Raw genomic sequence first — 18232 nt, 5'->3', positions numbered from 1 at the left:
ACTGTGTGTGTATGTGTATAAGCCCTAAAGCAATGGTGGACCTTCAAAACATCCAATTTAAAAACACAAAATTTCTTGCAACTGTGTTTTTCTGCACAAATAATCACACATTTATGAATGTGCAGCCAAGATGGAAAGATCCTGCATCCTTCACGTTCCACTGAAGGGCGAACAAACGTGTGGTCATCGTGTGCTGGAACCAGCACGACTCGGCCGCTGGAGGTCCGCAGGCCGTGAGAAGCAGACAGGTCACACGGTGAGAGGACACTGCGGTTCACATCTGCGCAGGACACCCCTCGACTGCTTCATGCTGTTTACCGCCCACTCCTAGTGGAAGGTTTTTCTACAGTGCACTATTCATCTCACCAGGTTACACTTTTATCTGCCTGTTGCATCATTCTGATATACTGGACCACAATGGACCTCATTTACCGCTCAGAACAATTCTGTTTTATAAAGGTCGGATTTCCCGATAATCTCTTCTGTAAATGTGTCTGAACAAGGGATTAGAGTCTGTGAGAGGACCCTGAAAGCAGACCGGGCTTGTTGAAGAGGGTGTCGAGAATAGCTGATCCTCAAAACCAGGTCTGTGTTTGAGGATCTCGGAGAGGTCTGAGTGGCGGGACACATACGGCAGAAGCCCCAGCGCCTGCTGTTAGTTTAGCAGCAGGAGTGTGTGACACTCGGGCTGTAATCCGTGTTAACCCCGAGCACAACCGCGGTCACGGTCGTTTTATGATGTCTGGACCCTGACGCACGTGAATGCCCGAACAGAAAGATGAGACGGCCTCCTAGACAGATAGAAAAACATTCTCAGGTTGCTCCTGTAGAGCCTCATAGACAGACTGTGATTTAGGGGGTTATATCTGATCCAGCAAATTATGAGATTCTACTAAGCAATCTACACAATATGAGAGCTTTACCGAAATAACACACACGTTGCCATCTGCTTGCTGTCATTTACACACACACACACACACACACACACACACACACACACACACACACACACACACACACACACACACACACACACACACACACACACACAGACAGTTGTCTCATAAAAATGCTATGTCTCATCATGTTATGAAACTTGTGTAAATAATAGCCTATAATTTGGCAAGAACACCTCTTAGTCACAACTTGTTAGGAAATCAAAATAATTCTATTATGAATAAATCAATTCATCTGGAGATGATGTTTCTTAGCAAGGGAAAGAAGCAGCCTGTGGTTCATCACTACTAAACAATGAGATTCACTGTCTTGTGTGCTGGCAATTACTGCCTGAAAGGGTCTTTTTGTTGCTAGAGAAGCACTCAGAGGTGATTAATGTTGAAAAGCTCTTAACCACAAAGCGTGTGTCACATATCAAATAAAGGACCAATCTCAAGCTTTGGTTTTCCCACCAAAGCCCAACTGGAAGTCCAGACAAAGAGTCTTACTGCCCCAGCACCTGCAAAAGTGTTTGTTTTTGCATCCCGTTCCCACTTCTGATCAGATGGAGATCTATACAGCAGGAACAGACACTGCCCCTGTGATTCACAGTAGAGTGATTTTAACTACCAGTTCATGAGAAATAAGAGGGATGAGCTGATTGTCTGCTGCTTTAATGTCTAAAAAATACTGAGTTGAAAAGAAATATGAATCATACTAGAACATCATGGGCCAATATGCTACAAATAATCATAAAAACTTCAGACAAACAGAAAATGACAAAAGAAAAGTCTTCAAGTACAACTGCTGATCTGAGGATCATGGCGGCTATCACGACACTTGTAAAACTAATTTGGGGGAAAAACTGCCTCAACACATTCTACCCCCTCCAATCCAAATCCACTAAAAAACCCAGTTGCAGCCTGTAAACGGTCAGGGTCATTAATCAGCACCCACTCAGGAGTGTAAACAAACAGTGAATACACACACCTCATAATACCCCTGATCAACAGCTGTTGGCTAAACACTAAACCCTGTTGGCACCTCAGTGGTAATGAAGGTAACACTCATCAGTGTCGGAGCAGGTAAGCAAAGAGACAAACGCATTGTGCTGCAAGTGTTTAAGAACGTGTGTGATGCTGATACGATCTCAAACAATTATTTAGCCACTAACACTCACTCATGCATTCGTTTACAGACAAAGCTAACATTTGTTCTCACACTAGTAAGACTTATCTTTTCGTGTCTTTGTGTCAGATGATAAAACTTAAGTTTATACTTAAAGGTTGGAAAAAATCTAAATGTGCCAAGCCACAGTGACGGGGCTCTTCCTCGACGGCGATGAAGAGCAGTAGCCTTCGGCACTTACGCACGAATTCGAGACGAGAGACTCTGCATACTGAATGTAAAGTGAAAACTAAAACCTCGGGTCTCCTTATTGTTTCCTTCAGACTTTTGCAAGTCGGTGTTTTGAACTAATCTTGGATTCATGGCCGAAAACATGAAACCCATTAAAATTGTAATACCCACAATTGATGCATGAAGCATGATACAAAACAAGTCTGAACACTTTACTGTGCTGAATATCACAACTGAAGCGAGTAATGTGTAGGAGTACATCCCCACGAGAGGGGCAGTTCAGTCACCCCCCAGTTCAGTCACCCCCCAGTTCAGTCACCCCCCAGTTCAGGAGAGCAGCAGTTTGGGGTAAGGGGGGGGGGGGGGGGGGTGTTTCCTTTTCCCCCATTATCAAACCTTTGGGTTTTGAGAGGCAACAACAGCCATCATCAAGTTCCCCTTAATCTGCAAGTTCATGTTTAGATTGTCAGGCTTGGATATCACTTCCTCAGGGACTCTAAAAGAGTATAAAGAGGGGAGCCTCCACCACACACCACACCACCCTCCACCCACCCACCTCACACCCTCCTGCCCCTCAATCCACCAAGGTCTCATTTGAGGTTTCCCGCGTTCCAGTCTGCCTGACTTTGAAAACCGCTTCCTAAGTACAGCAGTTGACGGACAGGCGAGGGTGACTGATGGTGTGGCGCTGGCCCGTTATTTATTCTGCGGAGTCCGAGGCCGCTGCCTTGACGGCCGTGAGGAGGTGGTCCTGGAGGGAACCCTTCAAAGACGGGCTGATGGGTCTCACCACTGCACGGGACCACTTGACAAATGCGTGCTGTGGAAAGCCGTACCCCCCCGCGGGGCGTCGGCACAGGGGAAAGTCCAGAGCTGCCTGTGTGATCCCACACAGGAGACAAAGGGAAACGTATTAGCACACTGCTGTTTCCTGGTGGAATGAATGAATGTAAACCAAAAATAACATTCAGTTTGGCACCAGTTCAAATTTTTAAGCATTAATTTCTTTGAGCATTCGTTACTTTTATTCATGTTCTTAACCAAACATATGTTTAGTAAGGGTTTATGTTATAAATAACATATAAGGGTTATTTATGTTATAGTACATTAGAAGCTGGACATTTATTAGTTGATAAATGTGTGTGTGTGTGTGTGTGTGTGGTGGTAATATTCTGCTGACAAACTGCCAAATGTCATAAGAGGACAATAAAAATTTGCTGAAATTATGCGAAATTGTGCAAAACTGAACTTCCTTGTTTCACGTGACCATTTTGCCAAAGCATATAGTGACTGTGTCTTCACTGTGACCAATGTGAGATGGAGAAGTAAAGGTGGAGGAGTTTGGAGCTCTTGGATCCTACGGCTTTTCCTTCTTATCTAACCCTAACCCACACACACACACACACACACACACACACACACACACACACACACACACACACACACACACACACACACACACACACACACACACGCGCGCGCGCACATGTACACAACCACAGCCAAATGCGTCCACCCTACAGCTGGAGCCTAGTTACATTCCTGTGTTTACATATTAACTGTTAATAACATTGTGCATTTATATATATATATATATATATATATATATATATATATATATATATATATACACACACACACACACACACACACAAACACAAACACTTTTCTGACAGTGGAGATTATGCAAGACTCTTCTTACTGTGCTTTTACATAAATGAATTTGTTACAGGTGCTCTTGGAGGTGACAGAGACATTATGCAAGGCCCAGTGTGACAGAGAGGAGATGTGAACAGCTGTCGGGCTCACACACACACACACACACACACACACACACACACACACACACACACACACACACACACACACACACACACACACACACACACGCGGCTCGCTGACACAGCCGGCTCACAGCTCAGTCCAGAGGGGACTTCAAACAGTCCTGCACCCTGCAGGAGACCCTCTGAAGAGTGGACCAGGCACCCTGCTAGGAATCTGGCCTGGTGATAGCCAGTCATCCTCCCAACAGGTGTCTGCACTGACTCTCACAATCCATTTCTCCTGGCTGTCGTAATGAAAGGGCCATATTCTGACAAGAGGAATGTACGTCTGCTGAAGACAGAGCGCAGGGTCTCTAACGGCTCTTAATTATAATAACAGAACTCTAAAATGTTCACAAAGCGTTTGCTTTGTGGGGAAATTTGAGTTAAGCTCAATTAAACAGATTTCACTGATACCAGCAGGGTACATTTAATACCTTCTCAGCATCCACTCTGATGTAGGTTTGACAAAACCAAATATTTGCTCCATATATCAAGGTCTTTTAATCCACCTTCCAATCCCAATCTTGCAGACTGTCAAAGCAAACTAAAATCTCTAGTGTTTAATGAACTGAGAGAGTTACATTTATATACCTACAGAGATAAAATAGATTTACTCAGTAGGAGAGAATTCAGCACTGGAAGTGTTACCATGAGACTATCCCAAACACTGTTTGTACTTTAGCTCTTAGCGTGAGAAAATCACACACAAGAAGCATCATTAGCATGATTTAAAAAACTTCTGGACACACTTATGGCTAATTCTCAATATTCATGTGAGAATTTCAAGACCTGCCGACATCATCGCCTCTCCATGACGCCTTAGGCTACACGATTCCCAGACCTCAGCTGGGACACGGGAGGCAAAGGCTCATGGGAAGGCCATGGCCAGCTGAACACAGAATGCTCCCACAGCAGCTACAGCCAAATGTGCCCCGTCATGTTAAATTTCAGAACCTCCCTGTTGGATAAGCAACACCTTGTGCACAGTTGAACAAGGCACTTTGTGCTGTGCACTCATTTTAGTTCCTTGGAAAATGACTTATTTGAAGGCTCTTTAAGGACAATGGCTACAGACTTTTAACAACCACGCTGTTTAAAATAAACAAATACCACCCCCACCCCCCCAAAAAAAACAACCCAATTGGACAGTGACAAGGAAAGATGCAAATGTAAAGGCGGAAAAGAGCCAGAAACATGCAACGCAATTTAGAAGAACAAATCTGTCCAGAAGAGGCCATCAAACAAGGTCAAGAACATGACTAAACTCCCAGCTCTGTCATATCTGGTTTGTGTCTGTATTATCCAGAACAGAGGAAGACCACTAGGAGTGCCTGGCTATGTCCCATTAGTGGGTGAAGGGTGAGCATGTACTAGGCAGGGGCCCCAGTTGCAAACCTAGGGCCTGGGGGGATGGCAATGCTCTATAGGCCTGGGGAGATGGCACTATGGCCCGAATGTAACCTATGGCCATGCACGATGGCCCAAGTGTAACCTATGGCCACGCACGATGGCCCGAGTGTAACCTATGGCCACGCACGATGGCCCGAATGTAACCTATGGCCACGCACGATGGCCCAAGTGTAACCTATGGCCACGCACGATGGCCCGAGTGTAACCTACGGCCACGCACGATGGTCCAAGTGTAACCTATGGCCACGCACGATGGTCTGAGTGTAACCTATGGCGTGCACACGCACGCACACACACACACACACACACACACACACACACACACACACACACACACACACACACACACACACACACACACACACAGACACAGACACACACACACACACACACACACACACCAACAATGTCTAATTAGAGAGATGCCCTCTATCTCAGTGCATCCAGCACACAGGACTTCCCACATGAACATGAATCGCTGCCCTCAGGATCCGCATCCGTGTTGGAGATCAGGGTCAAACCTGTAACACCGGACATTCACATTCACCTCTGAAGTCCTGCCCATCTACACCAGCACTGCGTTACTATGACAGTGGCCCACTGCCCGTCGCTAAGCTGCAGTGCGGCCGGTGTGAACGTCTGCTCCAGTTCATAGACACTCCGCACTCATTGTCTGCAGTCCTTTAACAGCTGAATGCCACTGTACTATGGAATCTGGACAAAAAAACCCCTCCAACATGCAGTCATGCACCACTGCCCTTGGCAGGGACAAGGCGGTGTGGCCCATATTGCCTTAATTGTGCTTTAGTAGTTGTGTCCTCTTGCAACAGAAAGACCCTCTAGCAGCTACAGAGCAGGCTTTATTGGATGAGAAACCTTGAAGGACAGAACAAAGGCTGTGCTATGTTTAGATTAGGTAATGTAAGCAATGGGTTTTCTGCATGGATGAAGGCAGACAATAAACCCCCTACGGAATACCACTCGGTCCCGAAAACACGCTTGGATCAGAGGAACGTTTCTCTGGTAATTACTCAAAGTAAGAAGACAGGGTTAAAAAAAAAAAAGCAATCAAATGCAGTCTGGCATGTCGAAGCTGTAACTAAACGATTCTCATCACTAACAGTGACAACAACGGCCACATGCTCTGACTGCTTAATAACAAATTCGAAGGTCATTTCATTTGGACCTTGTTAAGTTAATTGTGGCCTCTTACTTTGGTGAAGCTTAAAGTTTGAAGCTGTGCAGGTGTATATAAAACTTCACTGCGTGACACTAGTGCTGGGTGGTTTGGTGTGGAGGACCTACCTGGTCATGGCTGGCTTGGACGGAGTTGGCACTGCCACTAAAGGTCATGTGCACAGGTGACAGGGTGAGAAAGGTCATGAACTCTTTGTCTGACTGTCTATCCGTGTACTGCACCTGCACAGGACATGAGATGCAAAACAAGAGCAAAAGGTTTAGAAGATTAGAAGCTGTTAACACCACGTATTGGTCTTTACACCATTCTGGCCATTACACCACATACTGGCCTTGGTTGAAGTTTCTGCTCACAACAACCTGAAAATATTTAATTTCTGGTATGTCTGGAAAAATGTTTTGGTTTTATAATGAAATTGAAATCAATGTGACATGGTAACAAAGTATACTTTTGGAGTGTTATTATATGGTGCTTCTAAGGGATGATTTGGCCCGGCTTTGATTCTCTGGGTCATGTGAGGACACCCCAAACTACTCTGAGCCACATCATGAAGAGGGTGTGTGTGTGTGTGTGTGTGTGTGTGTGTGTGTGTGTGTGTGTGTGTGTGTGTGTGTGTGTGTGTGTGTGTGTGTGGGTGGGTGTGCGTGTGTGTGGGTGGGTGTGCGTGTGTGTGTTTGAAAAGTATCCAAAGTTTCCCCTGTAGGCACTTTTTGATCATTTCATGGTTGACCTAAAAACACATCAGGGAGAGGGAGTGGGGAAAAGAGAGAGAGAATTAGAGAGAGAGAGAGAGACAGAGAGAGAATGAGATACAGACAAACTCAGAGAGAGAGAGAGAGAGAGAGAGAGAGAGAGAGAGAGAGAGAGAGAGAGACAGCGTGAGAGAGACAGCTTGAGAGAGAAAGACAGAGAGGGAGGGGGAGAGAGAGAGCGTGATGAAAAAAGATGTAGAATTTCTGAATTTTCATGAATAAATCTACCAAGAATGATAAGCAAGATGTTTAATAATTTTGTTCATAAAAACAAAAAAATATATTTATATTATATATACATAGTGCCACAGCTCTATGTATCCAGGGTAACTGAAGAGAAGGGTTTTCCACATCTTAACAACCACAGTGATATCCTCATGTTCATCTAATGAAAATGCCCTGCGTTATGAACATGTTGGAAACACCTGTTTTCTCTAGTAAACCACAACGCCTGGAAATCTGGTCATATTTCTCATTTCAGTTAAGGCAGATTTAAGATCCTGCTCTTTATCTGTATTGCAAGGACTGGATGTCATTCAGATTTGCCACATGGAAACACATCAGTGTGAGGGTCTGTATTAGCCCTGAAGTGAACAGTACTAATGTTCTCACAGTTCACCTACTCTTACTGTGTAACCAAATGTCCTGTGATGCTCTTATATATTATGATGATTTCTTGGTAAGATAAATCTTAACTGGTTATAGCAATTGAAATTTTTAATGTAACATGTGCCTGCTACCAGTTACATTCCTTTGTACATATACATCATTGCAAATTTTAAGCTCACTGACTAACATTAATGTAAAATCATTCAAATCAAGTGTGAAATCCCTGAAAATAACACTTAAGTGCACCAGATTTCTGCAGGTCTGAAACACGCCCCCAAATCTCCGGTCGCTCTGGTGTGTAGGGGCTGGGTGTTGTGGTGGGTAGGCCTCCGAGAGCTTCTATTTTACCAGCTGGAGTTTTGTTTCAGCTCCACTGGTTCAGTCCCACTGAGCTGGCTATGGGGGAGCAGGCAAAACGGCCTCTGTGGGCCCCAGCAGCGTGCTAGATCATTAAGGAAACATAAAAGCACAGGCTCTGTGGTGTGAATTATTGCACAATCACCATGTCACAGAACCACATGCTTGATTACCAGTTCTCTGGTTCATTACGTTCGAGCTGTTTTACCCAACTACTGCCCAACATGTGGCTGCCTTCCAGGAAGCCCAGTGAATCATGGGTAATGGAGGACCACTGACACTCCATACATCAGACGCATTGGAAGGCCAACAGGCCAGTCACACATAATGAAGATGGTCAAATGATCACACTGTGTGAAGTAGAAAGCTAAGGCCTTAACTCATCTGATTTACTGCTTTTCTGATCACGCTAGCATTTGTTTGTTAATGACTCGGGTCAGATGTCCTAAATCATTCAGCATAGCTACCCTATAACGTCCTTTGGCTGGCTGCAGTAATGTTTACCATGAGGAAATGAAACGAAATACATTTTAATGGGCATCACAGATAAAGTTGTCCTCAGAAAAGCCCACTGCAGATGTCAATCAGTTCACACAGCAAAGAGTCACATGACACACAATTTAGATTTTTTTATATAAAACTGAATTTTTATGCTAACCAGTGAAAGATTTTCAGGAAATAACCAATACTGGTGATCGATCGATCTCTCTCTCTCTAGTTGATGCTGATGTTTTAATCAGTACCATGAGACCTCTGTGGCTTCTGTTCTGTGTTGCATGTCTGCTGGACACTGTATTTCCAGCAGGGTTGTGTGCAGTTTGCTTGCCATGCACCGTCTTTCTGGCTTGTTTGTTTGTTTAGGTTTAACCTACGAGTTTACTGAGCTTGAAGTAAAATACTACCACATTACAGCATTAAATACAGTCCGGGGTTTTAACACCCTGGATGATGAGATTATGTAATCTGCACTAGAGCTGCCTTTGGTAGTTTACCATGTCTGAGTGCGTCAAAACAACCGACGCGCTGTTCTGATCGCATGTGCGGTGCGGCAGTGCCGTGGTAACTGCAGATCGTGTACAAAAGCGATTTTCAGTGATGTGTAAATGAGCTCACACTCACTCTGACCCAAGTCCACACACGCACGCACGCACACACACACACACTCGCGCACACACACGCGTACAGCCCTTCTCCAGAATCTCAAAGGAGTGGAAAGAGAGAGATCTCCTTAAGGCGCTACACATGAGCAGTACATTAAAGTGAATGGGTCCACACATAAGCAAGGCCACAGCTATACAGATGCTCAAGTTCATGCAGTTCTGCAATGTTAAAAATGTCATACATTACACTCTGTTTACGGATAACATTTTGATAAAAGCTATTTTACTCGCACACTGGTGGTAAAAATCTTTAAACCAAGAAAGAACACACACCAACAAATGAGCAATCAGACGACCTGTCTGAATACCTAGACCTGTCTCACTTCTTTGAGCTTAATTTGAATGAACTAGTTAGATACTGTCTCCCAAATGCCCAATCAAAGCTAATCCCTGTAATCTCCAGCAATGGTTTGGTAGTCAACAGCGTCCAAAAGGCACTCTGTTCCTGGAGCTGTTTGGGAAGGGGTCTGATTTAACGTTCTCCTAATGGACTTGACTGTGATGTAATATCACTCAAGCTTGGGTTCGCGCGTCAGAGCCGGGGCAGAACGGGCCAACACATGGCCCCACTACCTCGCCGCCTTCACGGCCGGATCCCTTCGGAAAGTTCAGGGAAAAAAAATACGAAAATATTGCGCAGTGTCTGTTTGCTAATGTAAACTCCAGCATAAACAGCAGGTCCAGGACGGGAGAGAGAAGGAGAGGAGTCGGAAACAAACACTTCCACTCTTTGAAGGCTGAAAAGGAGACGTGTTTGATGTTGACACAGCGCATGAGAACAGAGAGAAGCCAAGCAGAACGCTAGCGGCTGCCAAGACTGTTTGAAGTGGTTTTCACACAGGCAAGAGGAGGAAGCGGAGAGAGGAAGAAGGTAGCAGGAGTAAACCGTCACATGAGAAATATGTTCTGGTCCAGATGGTATAAACATATATCAGCCAATAGGCTCTCCTCTCGTTAAAGTGAGATTTCTGACATTGCAATGAAGATGTAATTCAAACACAGCTGGATACCTCTGCCTAGTTAATCACGCGGTCATATTCAGTCATAGTTCCGTTCAGCACGCATCTAGGACCTCAGTTATTATAGCTGAAGGCAAGAGCAGATACGGCTCTGAATGTCACGCTGAAATCGCTGGTGTCCTGACTTGAGAGAGACACACAGGATCTACTCCCAACTCCTCCTGTGCCGTAGGCGAAGAAAACGCGGCCGCTTCTCGTGACGGACACCGAATAAGTCATTAGCCACCAAAATATTTGCAGTGCATTTCATACGAGCTACGAAATGTCTTATTTTGGTTGGTGTGTGGGCTTTGTATGCTGCACATTCATCACAGATGGGTGACTTTGCTCAGGATTCACATTTCAGCTGCCAGTGTCTCAAGATTTCACTGGAACTACACATGCAAAAATGTTAACAATCACTAATGAACTAGAATGTCCGGGTTCAGATAATTATAACAAACTAATACATCGTGGGAGAGCGTCTTGTTTCATCAGAGTAGTCAGAGGCCATCAGGATTTCTAACCAAATATGGACTTCACCTCTGCAATGGATACTGCACCTGTTTTAGCCATTATATAGACACCTCGTTTTGCTGATCAAACAGCTGTTATTACATTTGGCCTAAATTTATTTCAGGCAGATTACCAATTAATGTCCATTAATAGCTTAAAGCAGAGTGCAATGAGTTATATCGATACTCATACTAATTACCTAATAAAACACATCTTTCAACTTAACTGAAGCACTGAGCCCTTTTAATGGCCTCATCACTCCACCACTGCTGTTTAAGCCTGGTGACCCAATTCATTATGCTGCAGATAGCGATCAGCCAGGTAGTGATCAGCCAGGTAGTGATCAGCCAGGTAGCGATCAGCCAGGTAGTGGTCAGTCAGTGCTTTGCCATCATACATGGCCTTGTGGTACGGTCATCACAGAAGCAGATGGGCAGTAAAGAGAAAACCATGTAAATAAACAAATAAAACCAACGTTTGTTTTTAATGACTAGCGATCACATGTGGAAATTAACTCCAATATAACTCCATATTGCCGTATAGGCTGTCATGAACCAGGGTGCATATTACGGGTGATGAAAAGGGGACAGGCATGACTGCCTCGGTCATTTGTGAATCACGGTGATTAATTTTAGACGAGCAGAGCAATTGGCATATGGACGCTGAACGTTTACGGGCCGTATCAGAGCACTCTGTCAGGATGAAAAATGACTCTGTTCCCATCAACCTCCTTCTCATCCACCCACAGAAAGAGCAAAACACAGGAAGACAGCCAGGAAGACACAAATGTTACACTCTGAAAAACTATGGCTACAGAGAAAGAGAGAGAAGAGAGAGAATGAGAAGAGAGATCCACAGATGATTAGTTATCAGGAATCACAAACTGACTGAGCAGAGGGGAGAGTTCACCAGTCCACCCTCACAGCTTCCACAGCTGAGACACACAGAAATGAAGACAGTGGCTGAAAACCGGTATGAATTATTTGGGGGATGGTGGTGGGGGGGTGGGGATTGAGATGGGGGGGGTGGGGGTGGAATTATTTGGGGGATGGTGGTGGGGGGGGGGGGGGGGGTGGGGATTGAGATGGGGGGGTGGGGGTGGAATTATTTGGGGGATGGTGGTGGGGGGGTGGGGATTGAGATGGGGGGGTGGGGGTGGAATTATTTGGGGGATGGTGGTGGGGGGGTGGGGATTGAGATGGGGGGGTGGGGGTGGAATTATTTGGGGGATGGTGGTGGGGGGGTGGGGATTGAGATGGGGGGGTGGGGGTGGAATTATTTGGGGGATGGTGGTGGGGGGGTGGGGATTGAGATGGGGGGGTGGGGGTGGAATTATTTGGGGGATGGTGGTGGGGGGGTGGGGATTGAGATGGGGGGGTGGGGGTGGAATTATTTGGGGGATGGTGGTGGGGGGGTGGGGATTGAGATGGGGGGGTGGGGGTGGAATTATTTGGGGGATGGTGGTGGGGGGGTGGGGATTGAGATGGGGGGGTGGGGATGGAATTATTTGGGGGATGGTGGTGGGGGGGTGGGGATTGAGATGGGGGGGTGGGGGTGGAATTATTTGGGGGATGGTGGTGGGGGGGTGGGGATTGAGATGGGGGGGTGGGGGTGGAATTATTTGGGGGATGGTGGTGGGGGGGTGGGGATTGAGATGGGGGGGTGGGGGTGGAATTATTTGGGGGATGGTGGTGGGGGGGTGGGGATTGAGATGGGGGGGGTGGGGGTGGTGGTTCTACCTTCTGCTCTTCACTGCCCCCAGCTCTGTTCTACAGCACACACACTCACTACAAAAGGCCCTTTATGATGTGCACCTGATGTGCTCCACCAAGACCGTGTTCCCACAGAGATTGCCTTCACTACCCACTTATCCCCCCCCCACCCCACAGATCTGCCCTCTCCTCTACTGCACCCCGCTCCACCCAAACCACCCCCCCCCCCTCCCAATCCCAGGGGGTCACTCAGGGGTCCGTATGGTTCCTGTTGCTTGATCTTTGGGTGCATTTGAGAGAAATGTTGTAAAGCACTGCTGTGTTGGCAGAATTGTGGAAAATATCTGAGTACTGTTGGAATTATGGAGGCAATGCGAGGTACTTAAAAGCAAAACCTAGCAGCGCAGTGTTTTGGACACGGCTGTTAGGCCAAGTTGGACAAATATTAAAAACACCACTTTCTTTTACTTGTATTTGTGCAGAAATACTCATCAGTCAGAAAAATATAAGCAAACATCAGAAATAATAACCAACAAAACTAGTGTTGACATTTAGTATCAGCCCTTAGTCTGTTACTTTTATATATGTATAATGTGTACTATATACATTACTGTATAATATATATGATATTACACATACATACACTCACCGGCCACTTTATTAGGTACACCTGTCCAACTGCTCATTAATGCAAAAGCCAAATCAGCCAATCATATGGCAGCAACTCGATGCATTTAGGCATGTAGACATGGCCAAGACGAGCTGCTGCAGTTCAAACTGAGCATCAGAATGGGGAAGAAAGGTGATTTAAGTGACTTTGAATGTGCATGGTTGTTGATGCCAGACGGGCTGGTCTGAGTATTTCAGAAACTGCTGATCTACTGGGATTTTCACACACAACCATCTCTAGGGTTTACAGGGAATGGTCTGAAAAATAGAAAATATCCAGTGAGCGGCAGTTCTGTGGGTGCAAATGTCTTGTTGATGCCAGAGATCAGAGGAGAATGGCCAGACTGGTTCGAGCTGATCGAACCTTGAGGTGGATGGGCTACAGCAGCAGAAGACCACACTGGGTGCCACTCCTGTCAGCTAAGAACAGGAAACTGAGGCTACAATTCACACAGGCTCACCAAAATTGGACAACAGAAGATTGGAAAAATGTTGCCTGGTTTGATGAGTCTCGATTTCTGCTGCGACATTCCGATGGTTGGGTGAGAATTTGGCGTCAACAATATGAAAGCATGGAACCATCCTGCCTTGTATCAACGGTTCAGGCTGGTGGTGGTGGTGCAATGGTGTGGGGGATATTACCCTGGCACACTTTGGGCCCATTAGTACCAATTGAGCATTATGTCAACGCCATACTGTACCCATCTTGTGGCGCAAATATGGCGTTGTTTCAGAGTTACAAATATGCTGAGTGGTGCAGTAGAAAAGTGTTTGCCTTAACACTGGGAGATTGTGAGTTCGATCCCTAATTATGCTGCTACAGCCATCTGTGGCTGGAAGAGAGCAAAACTGGCTGTGTTTCTTGGGGAGGGAGGTGGGCCGAACTCACTCTCCTCTGTTAATTACAAGTAACATTGGCCAATCACAGGGGGCTGCCACATTGGCCAATCATGGGTGTATGAATGAGCTCATACATCTGATGATGCCCTGGAGGAAACAGACAGCCCCCACCCTGCCTGCTTGGCAGCTGTTGTGTGACGGGGAGACTACCTGAGGGCTGGGAATTGGCTGTCTTTAGAAAAAAGAAAAAAAAAAAAACCCAAAAGAAAACACATTTTAAAAAGGAACCTGAATAATACGCATTTTGTGTTTTTGTTTCTGACCACATACTTCCTCCTTTCCTGAAACACACACTTTTATTCTTACTTTCACACACACACACACACACACACACACACACACACACACACACACACACACACACACACACACACACACACACACACACACACACACACACAATCATTTGTTTACTTATATTCTGCGAACCTCTTGCAGACCAGAGGCCCAGGGTATTAGCCTGCTCCCTCTCTTGGCTAACTGTGAATACAGGGACACAGAAAGACTTTGTAGATTGCTGAGTTTTGTTACAAAGAGTAACACTACTATGCATGGGCTAGTCACATAGCTAGCAACGGCACCGAGCATTTTACGAGTGTTACACTCGTCTCTGAAGTGAAGAAAAAAAAAGTTGCTGTCAGTGCAAGAAAATTTCAGAGAAGAGTTTCATTGTTTTAGTAAAGGTGTTACAAAAAAAAAAAAAAAAAATCACATTTGGTATGTAGACTACAGTAACGCATGCCCATAGTGACTGGATGGTTGTCTTATGACAAATATATATTTACATTTCTGTCTGAACTGAACTTTAGTGTCAGACTGGTTAAGGTCTGAAGACCCTAAGGGGTTGTAAGCACATACTAGACTGACTCCCATTTGAGAACTCCATAGCAAGAACAGAATAAGACGGAGAGCTGAATGACGTCCTCATACACATGGCCCACAGCACCGCCCCCTTCCATCGACCCTCTAAAGGGAACCCACTGGCTTTGCTGGTGTTTTCGTCTGACTGCTTCAGTCTTCTCAGGCCACAGGAAGGCAGAAACAAAACACATTATTAAAGGCAACTTTAGCAGCTTAAGTGAAAATGTTTTCCCTGTCAGTTATATAAAAAAATCCACCTGGCGTTACGTGATGGCCAAACGTGATGCAGACAGGCTGTTTACTTCAACTAATGCAGCTGGAGAGATCGAGACTCTATCAGGTGTATAAAAACCAGTGTGGCATGTACAGGAAACAGTGTAACATGTACAGGAAACAGTGTGGCATGTACAGGAAACAGTGTAACGTACAGTATAGGCAAGATATTTGCCATAACACAGGTTTTGGCAATTCCTTCCACCAAAAAGTACCGGTAGTTCCCTAACAATCGTGTTGCTATAAACAGTACAAAAAGCATATGGTTTATATAGCACCAAGAAAAAAAGTTATAATACAATATATACAAAAAGCTAATGAACACTACAAATACAGTCACTGCCTCCTTCCATACACATCCAGGCTATAATGAGCACATTCAGGTGTTTATCTTTCATCATGAAGAGAATATAGATAAAACAGATTAGAAAAGTTTGCTACAGCAGTTTACACCACCGCCAAGGGTGGCCTACAACACAACAATTCAACTGTTCCAACCAGATCAAGTCCGGCAGAGTCTGTTCATCAAACCAGAGTAGCTGCATATCTGGCAGTGCTTAAAGAGAGTGAGAGAGAGAGTGAGAGAGAGAGAGAGAGAGAGAGAGAGAGAGAGAGAGGGAGAGGGGGGGAATACAAATAGCATGAGCAAGAGCGTGTGTGAAAGAGTGACAGAGAGAGAGAGAGAGAGAGAGAGAGAGAGAGAGAGAGAGAGAGAGAGAGAGAGAGAGAGAGAGAGAGAGAGAGAGAGAGGTTTCCATGAAACCAATATTGTCCTTACCTGAAAGCCCTGGATGTGGGCCAGGTACTCCAGCTGCTGGGTGGGGTGCACAGAGCCACACACCAAAGCGGCTGGTTTGCCCTTCATGGCCTCAGCCGTGGGCGAGCCCCCGCCCAGTAGCAGCTCACGGGCAATGGAGGCTGTGCTTCCCACTGTGCTGCTGTAGTAGGGACCTCCGCCCGCCTGGCTCAGCTCTTTGGGGCTCAGGTAGCTGACGGAGGCTCCAGGGCCTCCCTTATTCCTGCTGGCCTCCATCTCCTGATACATGTCTGGAGAGAGGTGGAGAATTCCCTTCTGTGCTGAGGGACAGAGACAGCGACAGAGAGAGAAGAGGCTTTACTGCACACTGCTGTTAACACATATAACGATTAGCATACTAGTCTGATTCTGTGTGTGTGTGTGTGTGTGTGTGTGAGAGAGAGAGAGAGAGAGAGAGTGTGTGTGTGTGAAAGAAGCAAGGGAAAAAATCTTAATTAAAAGTTTTAAAAGATTATGCAGATGGATAACAATATCAGCATCCTGTTTACACATATTAATAAATAGCAACAGAGCCAACGATAAGGTCACAGCACCAACACAGTCCTGCCTGCTGACACAATACACCCCACAGAGGAGAATGTGATGTCAAAACATGCGAAATTCCGTTTGTTTCTAATTCCATGGAATCCCGGACGAGAAAGTATGCAAGAAGTGTGAGGGAGAATACAGACTTGCTAAGCAAGTCCTCACATTACAGTAAAACACACAGTGCTTTTCTAGATTTGCAAGCCTGCTAAAACTCCAGTCTGCATGTATGTTCAGTAACATTTGTAACGTGTGTTCTAGGCTGTCTGGAACAACAACAGACCAATTTATTTCATCTTATAAAGAAGCAGAGAGAAGCAGCAGTGGAAAGTAACAAATTGCAGCTTTAATACAAATTCTTTTATAATATACTTTATTATTATGCATTTGGGCACTATATATATTTTTTTATCACCATCACTGTACTACATGTCCAATAAAATGTTTCTGCATTTTTTTCATCACTGGAGCATATCTTGTTACTCCTGGGTTTGTTTAAAAATCCAAAAGAACATGATGCACTTTCAAACTTAGTCAAACGTTTCATGGATGTTCACCTCCTCCTCCACTCCTCCTTAGGGTAACGCAACCAGGAATAGGGTTAGGGGTGGGTTAGGGTAACACAAGCAGAATAGTGTTAGGGCAGGGGTCTCCATCCTTTTTGGAACTGGGAGCTACTTCTTGGATACCAGTTATTGCGGAGGGCTACCGGGGGGACAATCTATAATAGTAGCAAAAACATAAACGATGCAGCGCTTTGGTGCATGGCGCTATAGTGAGCTATTTTTAAAACAAACCCGCGGGCGACTCATGACATAGGTGACCCCTGGTTTATTCAATATTGACGGCAGCCTAACTTTTTGATTGACAGCTAATTGAGCAATAGAACACGAGAGGGAGTGTGTTATCGTATGTACATGCCGTTACTTGACAACGCGTCCGCGGAGTGATACAGAGAATGAGAATACCGTGCTGTTATCACACATATCTGCAGGGTTAGAACACTTCTCAACCAGTCGGATTGTGAACTAACTGTTGTATAATTGGCGAATAATCATTTAGTGTTAGAAGGGGAGGGACAACTGTGAATTTTGATTGGACATAAATTTAAGTAGATTTCTCGATGGGACCAATTAGGTTTGTTTACAAATTTATATGTAATTCATTGGCCCTTTGGCGAGCTACTCGGAAAGGGGTGGCGAGCTACTGGTAGCTCGCGAGCGACGTGTTGGAGACCCCTGGGTTAGGGTAACCCAAGCAGAATAGGGTTAGGGTAACAAGCAGAATAGGGTTAGGGTAACAATCAGGAATAGGATTAGGGTAACAATCAGGTATAGGATTAGGGTAACACAAT

General features: G+C 45.3%; 1 protein-coding gene across 9 annotated transcripts in view; it reads right to left on the bottom strand.

Moving 5' to 3' along the window:
• stau2 (staufen double-stranded RNA binding protein 2) overlaps positions 1–18232 on the bottom strand; it is a 69719-nt gene that overhangs the window by 13595 nt on the left and 37892 nt on the right. For 6 of the 9 annotated variants that reach the window (XM_077012306.1, XM_077012305.1, XM_077012303.1 and 3 more), the window contains exons 12-13: positions 16315–16613; positions 6837–6950 (exon numbers count right to left, since the gene is read on the bottom strand). In XM_077012306.1, coding sequence (XP_076868421.1) covers positions 6837–6950; positions 16315–16613 — 413 coding nt within the window. The remainder of the gene's footprint in view (positions 1–6836; positions 6951–16314; positions 16614–18232) is intronic. The other 3 variants (XM_077012311.1, XM_077012309.1, XM_077012310.1) reach the window with 1 other exon arrangement.

The sequence above is a fragment of the Brachyhypopomus gauderio genome, chromosome 7, assembly GCF_052324685.1.
Source record: "Brachyhypopomus gauderio isolate BG-103 chromosome 7, BGAUD_0.2, whole genome shotgun sequence".
In the NCBI taxonomy this organism is placed as follows: Eukaryota; Metazoa; Chordata; class Actinopteri; order Gymnotiformes; family Hypopomidae; genus Brachyhypopomus; species Brachyhypopomus gauderio.
The sequence above is the reverse complement of the archived record's forward strand: the minus strand, read 5'-3'. Positions and strand labels throughout refer to the sequence as shown.